A 17,096-nucleotide genomic window follows, 5' to 3' on the forward strand; every position below is an offset into this window, starting at 1 on the left:
TGTGGCGCGCACAGCAGCAGATTGATGCGCTGCAGAGGTTATGATTATGCGCGGTCCCGCGGGGGAGAGGTCTGAGTATTTTAAACATTAAACTAATTTATTATTATTTTAATATATTTATTATGCAATACCCGCGACCCGACCCGCATCATCTTTGTTTTACCCAGAACCGAACCCAGAAAAAAGTGTTTGAAAAAATACCACCCGCGAATCACTTTTTTTTTGCCGATGCAGGACTCTGCTACATGGCCGCCCCGGCCCAAAGTCATGTGGTGAGGCACTGTATGTCGCGAGCGCGCGGGGGGGGGGTGCTAGTGGACTGCGCTTACACTTCAGATGAGGAGGTGAGGCCCCCCTTATACCCTTTCTTTATAAATTGGAAGGCTAACTAGGTAATCAGCTCGCTGGTGATTTGCAGCTGGTGCGTACGTGGTGAACTGCGTGTTTTTTTCTTTTCTTCAATGCCATGCGATCTACCCACACAATGATCAACGTATTGGGCACCCGTGCTATGGAGTGACGCTATTTGAAGCCTAAACTCTGGGCATAAGACCAGGTTAAAATAAAGCAAACTTCATAATACGGACAAATCTGGGTTCAAGGCTCAACATACCTCGCTTACCCACTCATCTTGTTTAGTAGTACACCCCTCTGGTCTATTGCTGCCTAAATCAATTAGTAAGTTTGTTAGTAAATCTGAAATAAGCAAAATCACACAACCAGCAACTTCTATGTTCTGCAGACTAAAATAATATTGTTTTCCAATGGAGTCTGTTAGCTTTGAAGAACAAATAGAAAAAACATTTAATTCCCGATAAAAATACATGTTTGATGGCAAAGGTAAAAATTGCGTTTAGGTGGCTAAATCTATACGCTGAGTATGGATAAGTACTTCATACAATTGGAACTGTGCTTTTATTGGATCTAGTCCATTGCGAGGAGTACCTATATGATAACGCCCTACCGGTTACTGCCAGAGTAGGTATGAATATCTGTGATCATTGTATATGAACACCAGTGTCATATATCCGTAGGTTCTGGCAGCAATAATTGTTAGAGGTAAAACCGACAAAGAGCCACAGAAAGCTCGTTTCTCTCACTCCAACTATCTGTAAGCCGCTTAGGAGAGTGCTACAAGTGATTCTGGCTGTGAGCCACTGGCAGTGAAACAAACAGACACACACCAGAGCCCTGACGGCAAGTTTCAGCTCTGTGTGCCATGTAGAAATACTTAATAGAGAAGTGACAGTGCCTTGAGACTGCCACCGTGAAATGCATCACATATACCAGCCCTATAGGATCTATCGTGCTGTGGAATTCAGCAGTTTTATTTAATTTATTCAGAAGTAAAAACAACGTTTAAAACACTGGGATATAACTTCAAACAACTCAAGGACGCACGGATGCAGAAAAACAGGCAATAGATAAGCTGTCAGAACACAAGTTGTGTAGCTTCAGAGTATAAATACTCACAGGGTGTGTCAGGTCTCAGCGTGCTGCTAAGGAAGGTGCTGGGCCCTTTGATAGAGGAAGAAAGAGCCGCCAGCCTCAGGCTCCTGGAGGTCGCGTCCAGCTTCTCCTCCTGCAGGACAACAGGACAGCAACAACACTGAAGCTACAGCTGTAGAGCACATTCAACACGACAATGTGGAAAATACACCCTATTATACACTGAACAAAAATATAAATGCAACACTTTTGTTTTTGCTCGCATTTTTCATGAGATGAACTCAAAGATCTAAAACATTTTCTATATACACAAAATAACCATTTCTCTCAAATATTGTTCACAAATCTGAAAAAATCTGTGATAGTGAGCACTTCTCCTTTGCCGAGATAATCCATCCCACCTCACAGGTGTGGCATATCAAGACGCTGATTAGACAGCATGATTATTGCACAGGTGTGCCTTAGGCTGGTCACAATAAAAGGCCACTCTGAAATGTTCAGTTTTATCACAAAGCACAATGCCACAGATGTCGCAAGTTTTGAGGGAGCGTGCAATTGGCATGCTGACAGCAGGAATGTCCACCAGAGCTGTTGCCCGTGAATTGAATGTTCATTTATCTACCATAAGCCGTCTCCAAAGGCGTATCAGAGAATTTGGCAGTACATCCAACCGGCCTCACAACCGCAGACCACGTGTAACCACACCAGCCCAGGACCTCCACATCCAGCATGTTCACCTCCAAGATCGTCTGAGACCAGCCACTCGGACAGCTGCTGCAACAATCGGTTTGCATAACCAAAGAATTTCTGCACAAACTGTCAGAAACCGTCTCAGGGAAGCTCATCTGCATGCTCGTCGTCCTCATCGGGGTCTCGACCTGACTCCGGTTCATCGTCGTAACCGACTTGAGTGGGCAAATGCTCACATTCGATGGCGTCTGGCACGTTGGAGAGGTGTTCTCTTCACGGATGAATCCCGGTTTTCACTGTTCAGGGCAGATGGCAGACAGCGTGTGTGGCGTCGTGTGGGTGAGCGGTTTTCTGATGTCAATGTTGTGAATCGAGTGGCCCATGGTGGGGGTGGGGTTATGGTAGGGGCAGGCGTATGTTATGGACGACGAACACAGGTGCATTTTATTGATGGCATTGAGAATGCACAGAGATACCGTGACGAGATCCTGAAGCCCATTGTTGTGCCATTCATCCACGACCATCACCTCATGTTGCAGCATGATAATGCACGGCCCCATGTTGCAAGGATCTGTACACAATTCCTGGAGGCTGAAAACATCCCAGTTCTTGCATGGCCAGCATACTCACCGGACATGTCACCCATTGAGCATGTTTGGGATGCTCTGGATCGGCGTATACGACAGCGTGTTCCAGTTCCTGCCAATATCCAGCAACTTGGCACAGCCATTGAAGAGGAGTGGACCAACATTCCACAGGCCACAATCAACAACCTGATCAACTCTATGCGAAGGAGATGTGTTGCACTGCGTGAGGCAAATGGTGGTCACACCAGATACTGACTGGTTTTCGGACCCCCCCAGACCCCCCCCAATAAAGCAAAAATGCACGTTTCAGAGTGGCCTTTTATTGTGGCCAGCCTAAGGCACACCTGTGCAATAATCATGCTGTCTAATCAGCATCTTGAAATGCCACACCTGTGAGGTGGGATGGATTATCTCGGCAAAGGAGAAGTGCTCACTATCACAGATTTTTTCAGATTTGTGAACAATATTTGAGAGAAATGGTTATTTTGTGTATATAGAAAATGTTTTAGATCTTTGAGTTCATCTCATGAAAAATGGGAGCAAAAACAAAAGTGTTGCATTTATATTTTTGTTCAGTGTATGTAAAGCTGTTTAGTTTTAGTAGGTAAAGCCTACTTTGGTTATTGAAGACTTTAAATGGCACTTTTAAATGGACCTACACATACTTGCCTAGACTAAAACATCTTGACAATTATTGCCATGCAATCTTGAACATTCATGGTCCCCAGGGGATGAAGCCTAATTGCTTTGGAGAGCTTCTAACTTAATTTGGAGCCCATCTACTAAAGTTATTCATCAAATAAAATATGTCTAGGTCTACTCGATAAATGGAACACAATTGTGTACAGACATCTTGTTGGCTAGCATAATGACTTTGGAGATCCCCTGACTTTTCCTCTGGGACCACCAGGAGTTTCACATCTGCGATTTTTTCTGAAATGTCTCAACAACCATTGGACTGGATTATAAAGACGCTTGGGAAACGCATTCATGCCCACCTCAGTATGAACTTAAAGAACTATGGTGATCCCTTAACCTTGTATCTAGCGCCACCATCAAGTGTTTTTTTTTAATTACTAATGTTACGAAAACGTTATGACCATATACCTGCAAGACAAATAACATTCCCAAAGCATGCTCAACATATATTTGCTAATTAATGTTAGCATTGTCATTGTCTCCAGATGCTGTTGTTAGCATTTAACTCAAAGCACCATAGCACAGCAGTGTCTAGTTACAGCCTCGCAGAGCTGCTAGCATAGCGTGATGTGGGTCAGAACATGTACTTCTTAGTAATATAGGAAATTGCCATCTTGGCTGCTGTAATAGCATTTAACCCAGGATGTGATGCTAAAAAAGCGTCTTTGAGCACCTGTAAAAGCGCTAACAAATTAAATCTATTATTATTATTATTATTATTAAAAAGATTTAAAAAGTGGAATGAAACAAACATTAGTGAGTTTAAAAACCATCCATCAATGATTGATGAAAAGCTGACTGTTGATCCTAAATGTTAGTGACAGACCAACTGAGGATGAAGCCACAGCTCTACGGCTATGGGCACATGTCAAAATAAAATGAACAGAACAACCAGTAGTGTGAAGAGCTCTGTATAATGTGTGCATAGTATTACACTTTGCAGAGCACAGGCTACACACAATTACATTTCAAAGTACCTTAACATGAGGGTTGTGTGCCAGATTTGTCTGCCTAAAAAAGAGCTTTTCAGAATTATAAAATATTCGGTTTTGGAATTGAGTGACTTGCGTCCTCACGTGTATAATACAAATCTAATTTTACTGACACGTTTTGCCTGCAAACATTAACGTCCGAGCATGAATAAGACATCTTTCAATATTTAGTTATTCTCTTGCAATGCTCGCCAAGTTGCTGCTGCCTCTTGAAAATGTGACACTTATTACAGATTTATTTGTATCCTGTATTTATAGAGCATTACCATTACAGATGTCATTCAATGGCAGGACAAGCACTGAGGCAGAACATAATTCTGTCTAAATGGAGCTTTACAAGCTGGTGTTTACAGCAGACAGACACTCTTACATGCAGTAGAAGCTGTTTGTGTTGCTGGCATTGATGATTGTGATCAAGATGGAACTCTTGTGAAGACATCCCACCCATCCTTTTTCCTTAAACAAACCCCGGGTGGGCAGCGGCTATTAAACTAATGCGATCTCCACTTATCACTAAACACGGAAGTCATTTGGCAAACCAACGGGGTAATCTGGCAGATTAAAAGCATTTAGAAAGTGACTGTATGGCTGTTTAGGGGAGATTGCAAACTGCTGATGGCCATCAGCTGTCAACAGTGATGTCTTGATGTCTCCATATAGCACAGAAGATGACTGTAGCAAAACTAGCAATCAACGGAGACTGGTAAAATGTACTTTGAGTGAACATGTATGCCACTGCTTGAGCTTGTCCCACTCCGTCCATTCATGATGAATTACCAGCATGTGGAATTATTCATTTATTCATACAAGTTGCAAATTACATGTAGGTGCAATGCACACACTGGCAGTGTTGTGGGCGAGCTAGCTTCATAAATGACTCTCAAAGTCAGACTACCCTTATCCTAACGGCTGCTGTTTGAACAAAGCACCGCAATTACCGACAGAAATAGAAAAAGAGTGGGTTGTTGTTTTGGCAGTGCGGGCTCTCGTAAGGCATTATGAAGCTCGTTTTTCCAGAGTACAGTATTGCACCTGTCCGTGTGTGTGAGTGTTTCATACTCTGTACTCCTGGATTCTGCATTTGGACTCGTCCAGCTGGTGCTGCAGGTCCCACACGATCTCTTTGTACTTGCTGTAGCGCTGCTCCACCATCTCCCTCTGCCGCTGGGACTCCTGTTGGCACAAAATGGAGGTTGGGTCATTATAGCCTACCAGAAAAAAAAACATGTCTTTAATAAGGCCAAAGGGACAAAAAATGGAGCATCCAAAAGTCTTAAGCCTCGTTTATAGCAGAAGAGAAACACTGACATGAACATGTGTCTAAAATGTTTGTCTCCAAGGTTGGTAATTTGAGGGAAATAAAACGAAGAACATCCTAACCGCTGTATTTAATTAAAAAGAAAATGATTCTACCTCCAAATCTTTGAAGTTCTCCATCAGACATTGTTTCTCTGGGAATGACTCCAAGTGGTCCAGGGCTGCTCTTGTGTTCTGTAAATCACACACACAGAAAATCAGTTTCCTGGTTGGTGTGACATATTAAAGGGGCCCTATTATGCTCATGTCAGGTTCATGTTTGTATTTTGTGTCTCTATTCTGACAAAAAGCTCTTTATTTTTCTCATACTGCCTGTGCTGCAGCAGTTTTTTTCACCCTCTGTCTGAAACCAGAGCCCAATCTGCTTTGAATGGTTAGCTGGCCTAATTAGCTGTTGTGATTGGTCGACGGTTTAGAGATGTCCCACCATTAGCCTATAACGTACAATGTTTTGGAGTTCAAGCCAATAGAAGCGTGAGTGTTACATAGTGATGTCACGGAAGTTACTGAAGTAAACAAACTCCCTCTGGTGGGAACTTTGAGATTTTCATCAGGTGTGCCCAAACTGCGGCCCGTGGTCCAATTTGAATTGGCCCGCAGCAAATTCTAAAAATATAATGAAATATGGCCGATGCATGGAGCTTGGGCTTTTCTTATATTGTACTTCTTAAATATATGTCAAGATATATTAAAAAGTATTCATTGTTGTTGTTATGTCAGTAATATAGGCAGTGTTCTTTCCTAAAGCATATTCAATTATCCAAAATAATTTGCCTAATTGATTTTGCTAACTTATAATTTAACTTATGAGGCAATATACCCTTTAAGCAATTGATATGCAAACGGTTACGAAAATGTCTAACTGTAAATAGGTTTAACTGAGATCAATACCCGTCAGTACAAATGATCATAGGCATTTGTGCTAATCATTCAATCAAAAACATTGCTGATGTAATGTATCTGGAAGTGATTATCTGAATGAGAAGTAAACAAAGACGACTTCTAAGGATAGGCATGATGATGTTATTCTGCTATAGCTTAAAAAAATAAAGTAAAGACTCCCAAAATCGTAAATGAGCATGTAAGGGACAAGCGAAAACAACTAAATAGCGAATATAAAAAACTGGGTCCACATTCTAATTAAATGGCTCCCACTTTTCCTCGTTCCTAAGCACTTCTCACTAATGGCCGAGGAAAAGATGAAAAAGAGTAGCGATGAGGGAATAATCCATGAAACAAACAGTTAGTGAGAGGAGATGTCATTCCCAGTCAAAAGTCACATGCTGAAGGCTGCTTTGGATCAGCTGTCCGTGGGCTCTAACTGCTCTGTGGTGGATACTGATGCCTTTGTGTTAAGATGATGGGTACCCAAACAACAATGGTGCACAGCTGATGCTGTAACCACTGTTATATATTCTGTATGTCCTCCCACATGACAAAACGGGAAATAATACCATTAATTGACACACATATGCACTATAAACCTGAATTTAGACAGATTAAGCACATTTCTAAACATATTACATCCTTTGCAAAGACACTTTATTTATAATAATTTTCAAAATGCCATGATTTTTCTGACACCCACAGAAACTCAGATCTTAATACTGCAAATGCATCAGCTGTATCACTGGGCCAGAGCCTCAGTAACCTTGTCTTATCTCACTGACGGATGACTCACTTTACGTAACTAAATAAAGTGATTTAACAGTCATTTATTTCAGAGTTTATCTTATAAAGAAATTAACAAATAATTTTTTTTTAAAACAAAGGAAACTAACATAATTGTTAAAACTCAAGGAAAAATGCAAAAAAATTAAAATAACTTTTGTTTATAATGAAACTCCACAGGCCACCTTTAATACAACACTTGTGTGTCAGGCAATAGCCTCTTCCTAGCTCTAAAGCTTTGCCATATGGAGAATATTAAAGGTGGGGTAGGTCATTCACTTCAGAAACACTTGTTATATTCCATGGAATGCTCTTAACATCCCGATAGCAATGAATACATTAAATGCTTTAACGATAAATATATATAAAAAAAATTCATCTGTGGAAGCTGTAGTACTGTAAAAAGCTCGACCAATCATCTGAGCCGGCCCGGCTAAAGTAACTGGATGGCCTACCTGCCTGTCAGCCTTCCATCTCGTGCACAAACTTATCTCGTGCCCTCATTGGTCATGTGCGCGTTCGTGTGTGTTGGAGGAGGGGCTCTGGAAGGAAGTGGCAGATTTTTTTCGGCTTTGTATTTTCAAATTCTAGCGCACTCGAGCTGGTTTCTCCAAAATTACCTACCCTACCTTTAAGTGATTAAACTAAGGATATAGATAACATTTCTAAAAGTTGAGAAAAATTTAGAGGTATGATCGGTTTTTAACCACTTGGCTACCAGGACCTGAACAATTCATATTTTTGAGGCAATATTGGTGCGTTCCTCCTGCTATTACTGATACATTTTCCTATTTAAGCCTTCAAGCTAACAAACATTATGTCATAGAGCTGGACCAATTCAAAAGCTAATTGAGGACTTTTGTTACAACACACTCAGCCTAATCTGTGATTACGTAACCACACTCCAGTCTATTCATCCCACTCCTGTATGTTTCAATAGCCCTCCTATTCAGATGGAGCATTTAAGCCTGGTTGTTTAAGGCGTCATGCTGATGCTACACTGAGACCCCGGCCACACGAGGACGAAAACGGCTAAACGCATAGGATTAACGCAAACGCAAAACAAGCTTCCGTCCACACGCAATAGTTATCCGGATAGTGTCTGCCCACACGAGACCGCTCCGTTTAGCTCCAACCGCTGGAGAAGCTGCAGTACATATGCAGGAGCCTGTACGTGGCGCTGTAACTTCCTCCACAAAAGCAGCGAAGAAGCATGGTTGTCATGGTTGCCCTTCTGTTTATTCTCCGCGGTGGGAGCCGAGGGAACCGGGCAGAGTTTCTCGCCAGTCAACGTGTATTAAAGTTGAAATCTTCCGACAAAATTATAAAAGTGCCGGTCAAATGTCTTCTTTGTTATTTATTGAGCTTTAAAACAAATGAATAACGACTCTATATAATATAATAATAAAATACACGGAGCCTCTCTTTTCCCTCCCTCTCTTCGGACAGCGCGCCAGTGTCTGTTTCATGCAGCAGCTGATCCAGTAATGAGTGACTCGGCCGACAGTAAAAATTAGGTAGTTTGAGAGGTAATAAATAAAATAGCTAAGGGTGATGATCTGACTTGAAGTGTGTGTTTTACTCCGTTCACCGCCGCATCACAGCAGGAGGAGCTGCAGGTGAGCAGAGCTTCGTGTCTCCGTCCTGTCAGATTAGACTTCACTCGCGTTTATGTCCATATTGAGAGAAAGATAAATAATCTGAATTCAGTGTGCAGTTTACTTTGACGCGGGGGTGAGCAGCAGAGGTGGGGAGAGGCGGGGCTATTGCCTCATCATTATCAGAAAATGATCGTATAGGGCGTACACACGGAGCCGTTGGACCCCCCAGAGCGTTGCATATGCCGTTCTATCCACATTGGGACCCGTTATCGTTTCCTCAGTCGTTTAGTGCCGTATTCGGTCGTCCTAGTGTGGCCGAATGGTCTATATGACACTAAACAGTAACACAAACGGCCATTTTCGTCCTCGTGTGGCCGGGGCATGAATAGCACACTGAGATACAAGTGGTCCCCCCCACCCAAATTGATCCCCACCACTATGGCCGAACAAAGGGTGGGTCGATCATCCTGCCGCTGTGACGTTGCGGTAAGCAGAAAATGATTTGTCCGAGGTACTTCCTCTTCTTTGACACGACAGCTAATTGAAGGGTTAAGAAGGTTAAGGGTGTCACATAATTGTGATTGATGGACAGCGTGTGTCAGATACTTTTATTTATGTATTCTCTTCAAGAGAGTGAGAAAGAGCTCGGGTCAATAGAAGCGTTCTGTGGTGCTAAGTTATTCGGTGTAATAGCTTATTATGGATGTTTGGTGAACTTTAGCAGCTTAGATGGTGAGGTCAATACTGTATAGTACAGCTCGGTTATTAACCCCATCAGCGTGACTCGGGATGATTAACGGAGCACCGGGCCTTGACTGAGTGAGTTCTCACCCTGTGTTAGCCTCTATGGGTTGCTAAACAAACACAGCCTTACATTAACCTGCCTACACAGCTGCATCGAGTCATGCTGATTTAATTTAACACCTCAAGCTTTCTAAACCTTAATATACACACTGACTTTTTCTTAACTGCATACATTACTTTGATAAAAATAGATAGAACTTTACCATCTCCAGATCCAATACACCTTCCTGTAAAGACACAAGCACAGCAATATTACTTCATATGCATATATAAAATTAAGTAGGGACACTCTTCCATGTCTTTAATGCATTATGTACATACTTATAGTCGGGTTAAGTATCTTGCCCCTTGGCACTGCGACATGTGGACTGCAGGGGTGGAGATCAAATAACTGACCATCTGATTGGTAGATGACCATTTAACCCTGAGCCACAGCCTCCCCTTTAAATATATAATGTGTTATATCCTATGGTTATATCCGGGGCCATCGGGAGGACCGGGAGGGTGTGTGTATGTGTGGCGCGAGCGAGCGAGAGAGAGACCTTACGTGTATTGTTGTTGTTAGTATCTGGTGCTAGCTAGCTGCGCTAACGGATATAACGAGCTGTTCCAATGAAAACAGAGGAGCGACATTTCGCCAACAACTGCGCCGAGCACTTGACTTAAGCAGGTAGCCAGACAGTGGGACATTGTACGAAAAGTCAGCACACTCAGCACGGATAGTGCGCGCAACATGATTGCAGCGTCCAGGCAGCTCCCGTTCGAGCATATGCCTTGAGTTGCACGCACACACACACACACACACACACACACACACACACACACACACACACACACACACACACACACACACACACACACACACACACACACACACACACACACACACACACACACACACACACACACACACACACACACACACACACACACACACACACACACACACACACACACACACACACACACACACACACCACACACACACACACACACACACACACACACACACACACACACCACACACACACACACACACACACACACACACACACACACACACACACACACACACACACACACACCACACACACACACACACACACACACACACACACACACACACACACACACACACCACACACACACACACACACACACACACACACACACACACACACACACACACACACACACACACACACACACACACACACACACACACACACACACACACACACACACACACACACACACACACCATTTTTATTTATTATTTTATTATATCTCTCTTATCCGTTGTATGCACTCCTGCATACTGACCGCCATTAAAACCAGAGACAAAAAATGCTCTGAGTTTCATAAAAGTCAGTCAATGCTTTCCAAAAGCACGAGCAGTGAACTCCAGGCCCACGTGACTGAACTCAAAATTGAAAGAAACAGACTAAGAAATGACGTAAGCTCCATGATCAAAACTGCCAAAAAGAATTTCATCAATGTCAAAACTGAGGAAAACAAAAATAAACCCCGTGAACTTTGGAAATTACTCAATAACCAGCTTGGCTGCAGTAAAAAACTCAAAATGAGATTTTCTAACTTAAACATAAAGACAGATAACAGGCTCATCACAGACAAACTGGATGTGGCCAAGTACTTGAACATTTTTTTCACAAACATAGCCACAACTCTTGTAAATAAATTACCCTCCCACTCAGGGCTTTTTGGAGTAGATCACATCATGACCTACTACAAATACCTAGGGGTACGCAAAGATGATTTCAGTCTAGCAAGGGTAACAACAGCAGAGGTACTCATTAAACTGAGCGCCCTCCAACCTAACAAGGCCACTGGCCACGACAATATCCCCTCCAAATTCCTCAGAGACACAGCAACCGCCATCTCACCAGTCATAGCTCACATAATTAACCTCTCCATAAAACAGGGAAAAGTACCCAAAGACTTCAAAATTGCAAGAGTAACCCCCCTGCACAAAAAGGGCAGCAAATTGGACCCAGGCAACTACCGCCCTGTTTCTATACTTACCTCCATCTCGAAAGTCATGGAAAAAATAGTATATGAACAGGTCGAAAAGTACCTCGCGGAAAATAAACTAATCTATGAATTTCAATCTGGCTTTAGAACATCCCACTCCACTGACACATGCCTTCTTTATTTGAGCGACCACATCAAACAAGAGGTGGACGAGGGCAAGTACTGCGGCATGGTGATGCTGGACCTACAAAAGGCTTTCGACACTGTCAATCACCCCATTCTGATTGACAAGCTAAAAGCAATTGGTTTTGATAAACTATCGGTGAGCTGGATGCAATCCTACCTGGAGGGGAGAGAACAGATGGTGGAGGTAAACGGTACTCTGTCCCCCCCCCTCCCAGTGAGCTGTGGTGTTCCACAAGGAAGCATATTAGGTCCGTTACTGTTCCTAATTTATGTAAATGACATGTCATCAGCATGTGACTGCAACTTGTTCCTGTTCGCGGACGACTCAGCCCTGCTGGTCTCCGACAGGAACAGGTTGCAGGTTGAAAAAACCCTCAGCTCCGAGCTCGGCAGAATCTGCACCTGGCTCGCCGATAATAAATTATCATTACACCTGGGTAAAACAGAGTCCATTCTCTTCGGTTCGAAACATAATCTCAGCAAATCCGACGACTTCTCAGTTGCAGTGGGCGACATTATTGTCACAAGTAAGAAGGAAATTACATACCTAGGATCTATTCTTGAGGCAAACCTCTCCTGTGACAAAATGGCATCCAATGTAATAAAAAAAGTCAATCAAAGAACTAGATTCCTATACCGGATCTCCTCTCTGGTAAACAAAAACACCCTGAAAACTCTGGCAGGAGCACTCATTCAAGGGTACTATGACTATGCTTGCACGTCATGGTACCATAGCACCTCCAAGGCGCTAAAAATAAAACTTCAAACATCGCAAAATAAACTGGTCAGACTACTGCTTGACCTTTCATCTAGAACCCACCTCACCTCTGCCCACTTTGACAACCTAGGATGGCTTAGAAGTAGACGAACAGAGTACAGCTACTTGCAATGGGGCCTGGTCTACAAGATCCACTACACCTCTATGGTACCCATGTACATGTCAAAATTCTTCCCAAAGGTCAAGGAATACCATGATCATAACACCAGAGGGAGCTCCACAAATCATGTGAAACCCAGATTTGGCACAAAAAAGGGGGAATACACGTTTCGCAATTATGCCACATCAAGGTGGAACGCTCTTCCCACAACTGTAAAGGAAAGTAAAACTATACTTACCTTCAAAACCTCTCTTAAAGAGCACCTTCGGGGGAGAGCATTGCAAAACTGGCCCCGGTAATGGTACAAATCTCAACCTGTCGTTCAATGGACAGCTTCCCCCCCCCCCCATCTATGTATATACTCGCATTTTAGACTCTGTTACTAACTGTATATCTGTAGACTTGGTATGTCTTAAATGTCCGGTTAGGATGTATTAGAACAAAATCTAAAATGAAAATTGTAAACAAGCAATCTGTATGTAAAAAACCACCTGTATGTAAATTGTAAATAAGCCATCTGTATGTCAAATATGTCTTATATGTCTTAAATGATATGATGAATTGGAAATGGGGGACCCTGATGTAAACAAGACGAAAGTCTTTCTCTGGTCTGCATCCCATTAACAATTGTATGTTTTGAGCTGTACTGTACTGTACCCAATATACAAGCTGTTAATAAACTTTTCAATCAATCAATCAATCAATCAGAGAGGTTCCAGGTTGAATTGAGGCGAATATTTGTAATGTTCAGAGGTTGTTGTGTTTAATATTCATGAGAATATTTGTCATTGTTCAAATGATAATAAACATTAGCATAAAGCATATTTGTCCACTCATATGTTGATAAGAGTATTAAAAACTTGAAAAATATTCCTCTAAGGAACATTTAGAACAGATAAAAAATGTGCGATTCATTTGCGATTAATCGCGATTAAATATTTTAATCGACTGACAGCCCTAATTGCAACCAATAGTTAACAAGGGAAGGAAATGAAGGCGCTGGGGAGTGTGTAGCTCACAACAGGCTTCTTATCACACACACAAAGACAAGGCGCTCCCGCCGCTCATCCCGCTCCTGACTGATGTTCCCTCACTAACGATGCATAAGTGATGCTATGCCTCTTATCTGCCACTCGAACGCACACCTGCCGGCTGCCTCTAACGTGTTGATGCTTTTCTATGAAGAGTACTTTAAAAAAAAATATGTCAGCCCACCCTCCCTTTTCCCTCACTCGTTTACATCCCTCAGTCACTCTGCCTTCCCTCTCTACACGTCTCTCTCCACATCCGTCATAATTAAAAGCTCGGCCGGGTTTGAGACGGCTGATTAATTGCATGCGAGCTCTGGCAGGTCCCATCATGCAGCCGCAGATGGGACCGTGAATGCAACACGGAGGTACAGACAGACGTTGGGAAGGAACGAATGCTAAGCGGGCATTTCAGTGTGTGTGAGAGTATTGCTGTGTCTCAACGCGGATTCTCTACTTCGTACAGTGAACACTTGCGCAGTGTTTGAAAAGTGGTGCAGGAATGAGTCTTAAACCTGAAATTGACTTAGCATTTGACCACTTCCGGGTCCGTAGTCTCGAAGTCAACTGTATTTTTAAAGTGTTTTGAAAATGTTACACTGTTCATTATTTGAATTTTGCTTTTTACTTCCGGGATTGCAGTTACGATTTTGAAAATAATACAAATGTTGTAATATGTGGAGATTACCCTGCTGAACAAAAACACGTCACTATGATAAATGTGTTTGTCACAGATCTTATTTTCTTCAATATTCCAAAATCCAATGTTAAATCCCATTGCTTTTTGTCGAGGGTGCGCTTGCTACGCTATTCCAGGTTGGCTTACAAAAATACGTCATCTCCACACCACTGTATCACACCCTGTAGCTCAAATCGCATGTTTCGCTCCTTTCCTGGAAGTGACGATCAGCGCTGTTAACCAGCTAGATCGCTAGCAACAATTTGATCGCAGTAGCCAGCCATAACAGACTGCTCAATTAACCCAATAAAATGAATGGTGGCTTGTTTTCAACACCAATATACGTTCAATAAATACTGAAAGAAACGCTTGTTTAACTTTTATTTGTATAGTGCTGTGATCACAGGAGCAAACACACTTCCGTTTTGCAGCCAAGGCGCTGATTGTTGAGTGAGATTAGTGTCCAGCTTTTCCAATGTTTAACCATACAGATTCTGCATTGGCAATACCTCCCATTGGGATGCACTTAACAACGCAAATGTTAGTACAGAGGTATGAGAATTGAGACGCAGCATATGTGTTTTGTTTAACGGTGAGCAAAGGGTCGATGAAGCACTGGGGGCTAGTGTGATGCAGACGAGGTGAGTTGGTGGCACGCCAAGTGAAGATGCTGCGGTGTTGAAAGACAGAGACAAGGCCTCTGGTGGCTTTTAAACTCCAAGGCCTGGTGTCTGCAGTAATTAGCTACTTGTCCAAGCACGGCTGCGAGCAGTCTCTCAAGCGCACGGCTGTTTGTACTAATGTTTGGAGCACTGCATCACAGGACTCAGCCCAGCAGTTACTCAGAAACATCCCAAAAGATATGCAAAACACAATTTGAAGGCAATGTGGTATATAAATAAAAATAGTACCAGCTGTTTCTTTTTGGCAGCACAGTAGAAATGAGGCCAGCTGGATATTTAAAATCTGTTTAGGGTGCAGATTTACAGACACAAACAAATAGGGATTAATATAGAGCAGAAAAGCGAACCTGAAGGCTCCGCATTTCTTCCTCCTTCCTGCGACTCCTGTCCAACAGCTCTGAAACAAAGAAGAGTCAAGTTTATTTCCTGTCCAAGTATTGACATAGGATTCAATAAAAGGTGCATGATTGATTTTAGCAGCAGCAGCCGGCCAGCTAACCAATCAGAGCAGATTGTTAAAAATGTCTGGTTTCAGACAGAGGGTGAAAAGAGGTGCTACAGCACAGGCAGTATGAGAGAAATAAAGACCTTTTGGAATATTGAAGGTGGGGTAGGTAAGTTTGAGAAACCGGCTCGAGATACACTTTGGTTATATTCCATGGAATGCTCTCAACATCCCGATAGCAATGAATATCTGAAGTGTTTTGACAACAAATCCATAAAAATCAGTGGAAGCCGTGGCGCTGTAAAAAGCACGACCAATCATTTTAGCCGGCCTGGCTAAAATAACTGGATGGCCTACCTGCCTGTCAGCCTTCCATCTCGTGCACAAACTTATCTTGTGCCCTCATTGGTCATGTGCACGTTCGTGTGTGTTGGAGGAGGGGCTCTGTAAGGAAGTGGCAGATTTTTTCGGGCTGTGTATTTTCAAATTCTAGCGCACTCGAGCCGGTTTCTCCAAGATTACCTACCCCACCTTTAAAGCATGGAGACATGTCACAGTAGAAGAAGGAAAAACAAATATGAACCTGAAAGTGAGCTAAACATGGCCCCTTTAAATTACATGGGTGAGGATCAGGGTCAACTTGATAGGAACATCCCAAAATGATCAGTTTTACCAATTTCTATCAATGTGGTAGGAAAAAAAGATTTATAAATCAGAATCATCAGAATACTTTATTCATCAATTGGATTTTGTGATAGTAATTACAATTTAGAAAACAATGTAATACAAATATTTATATGAACATAAGAGGTTCAAGTAAGTGGAATAACATTTAAATATTTATATAAATATAAACAAATATGTTATTGCCTTGTAAATATTTATATACATGTATTTTTAATTCACTTAACATTGCAGCATACCATCACAAGAATAGCAGTGCCTTGGTCATGTAATGAATGCTACACATCCCATTATGTTACAATGCAAACACAGTTTGCTTCTAGTGGATTCTATTTGCCTGAACAGGTGGAGAGAGAAACTCTGCCTGTGTTTGTTGTTGATTGCAACAACAAATTGTTTTTAATGACAATCACTGGCTGTTTGCTTAATGAGGTGTTGAATCAAATGAATAACTCTCATTTCAGTTAGCAGTAGAGTCTTACTTTTTATTTAACCTTTATTTAACCAGATAAAAGCATTGAGATAGAAATTCATTTGCAATGCTGACCTAGCCAAGAAGGCAGCAACGTTACACATAACACAAAACACAAACATATAAAATACAGAGAACATAACTAAGAAAACAAAAGACAAAAAAGCAGTCACTACATTGAGCACATTAGGACAGTAAGAAAGGTGCACTACTTATTACTGCAAGAGCAGCTGGTCGTA

At 42.2% G+C, this 17,096-nt stretch overlaps 1 protein-coding gene across 7 annotated transcripts in view; it reads right to left on the reverse strand.

The window, feature by feature from the left end:
• The window catches only part of LOC117554203 (centrosomal protein of 128 kDa-like), a 104,851-nt gene that overhangs the window by 2,635 nt on the left and 85,120 nt on the right, over positions 1-17,096 (reverse strand). For 2 of the 7 annotated variants that reach the window (XM_034228502.1, XM_034228501.1), the window contains exons 21-25: positions 15,604-15,653; positions 10,014-10,037; positions 5,831-5,908; positions 5,477-5,590; positions 1,474-1,582 (exon numbers count right to left, since the gene is read on the reverse strand). In XM_034228502.1, the coding sequence (XP_034084393.1) occupies positions 1,474-1,582; positions 5,477-5,590; positions 5,831-5,908; positions 10,014-10,037; positions 15,604-15,653 (375 nt within the window). Of the gene's footprint in view, positions 1-1,473; positions 1,583-5,449; positions 5,591-5,830; positions 5,909-10,013; positions 10,038-15,603; positions 15,654-17,096 lie in introns of those variants that run through there. The other 5 variants (XR_004570245.1, XM_034228503.1, XR_004570243.1 and 2 more) reach the window with 4 other exon arrangements.

Source organism: Gymnodraco acuticeps, unplaced genomic scaffold (assembly GCF_902827175.1).
Source record: "Gymnodraco acuticeps unplaced genomic scaffold, fGymAcu1.1, whole genome shotgun sequence".
Lineage (NCBI taxonomy): Eukaryota > Metazoa > Chordata > Actinopteri > Perciformes > Bathydraconidae > Gymnodraco > Gymnodraco acuticeps.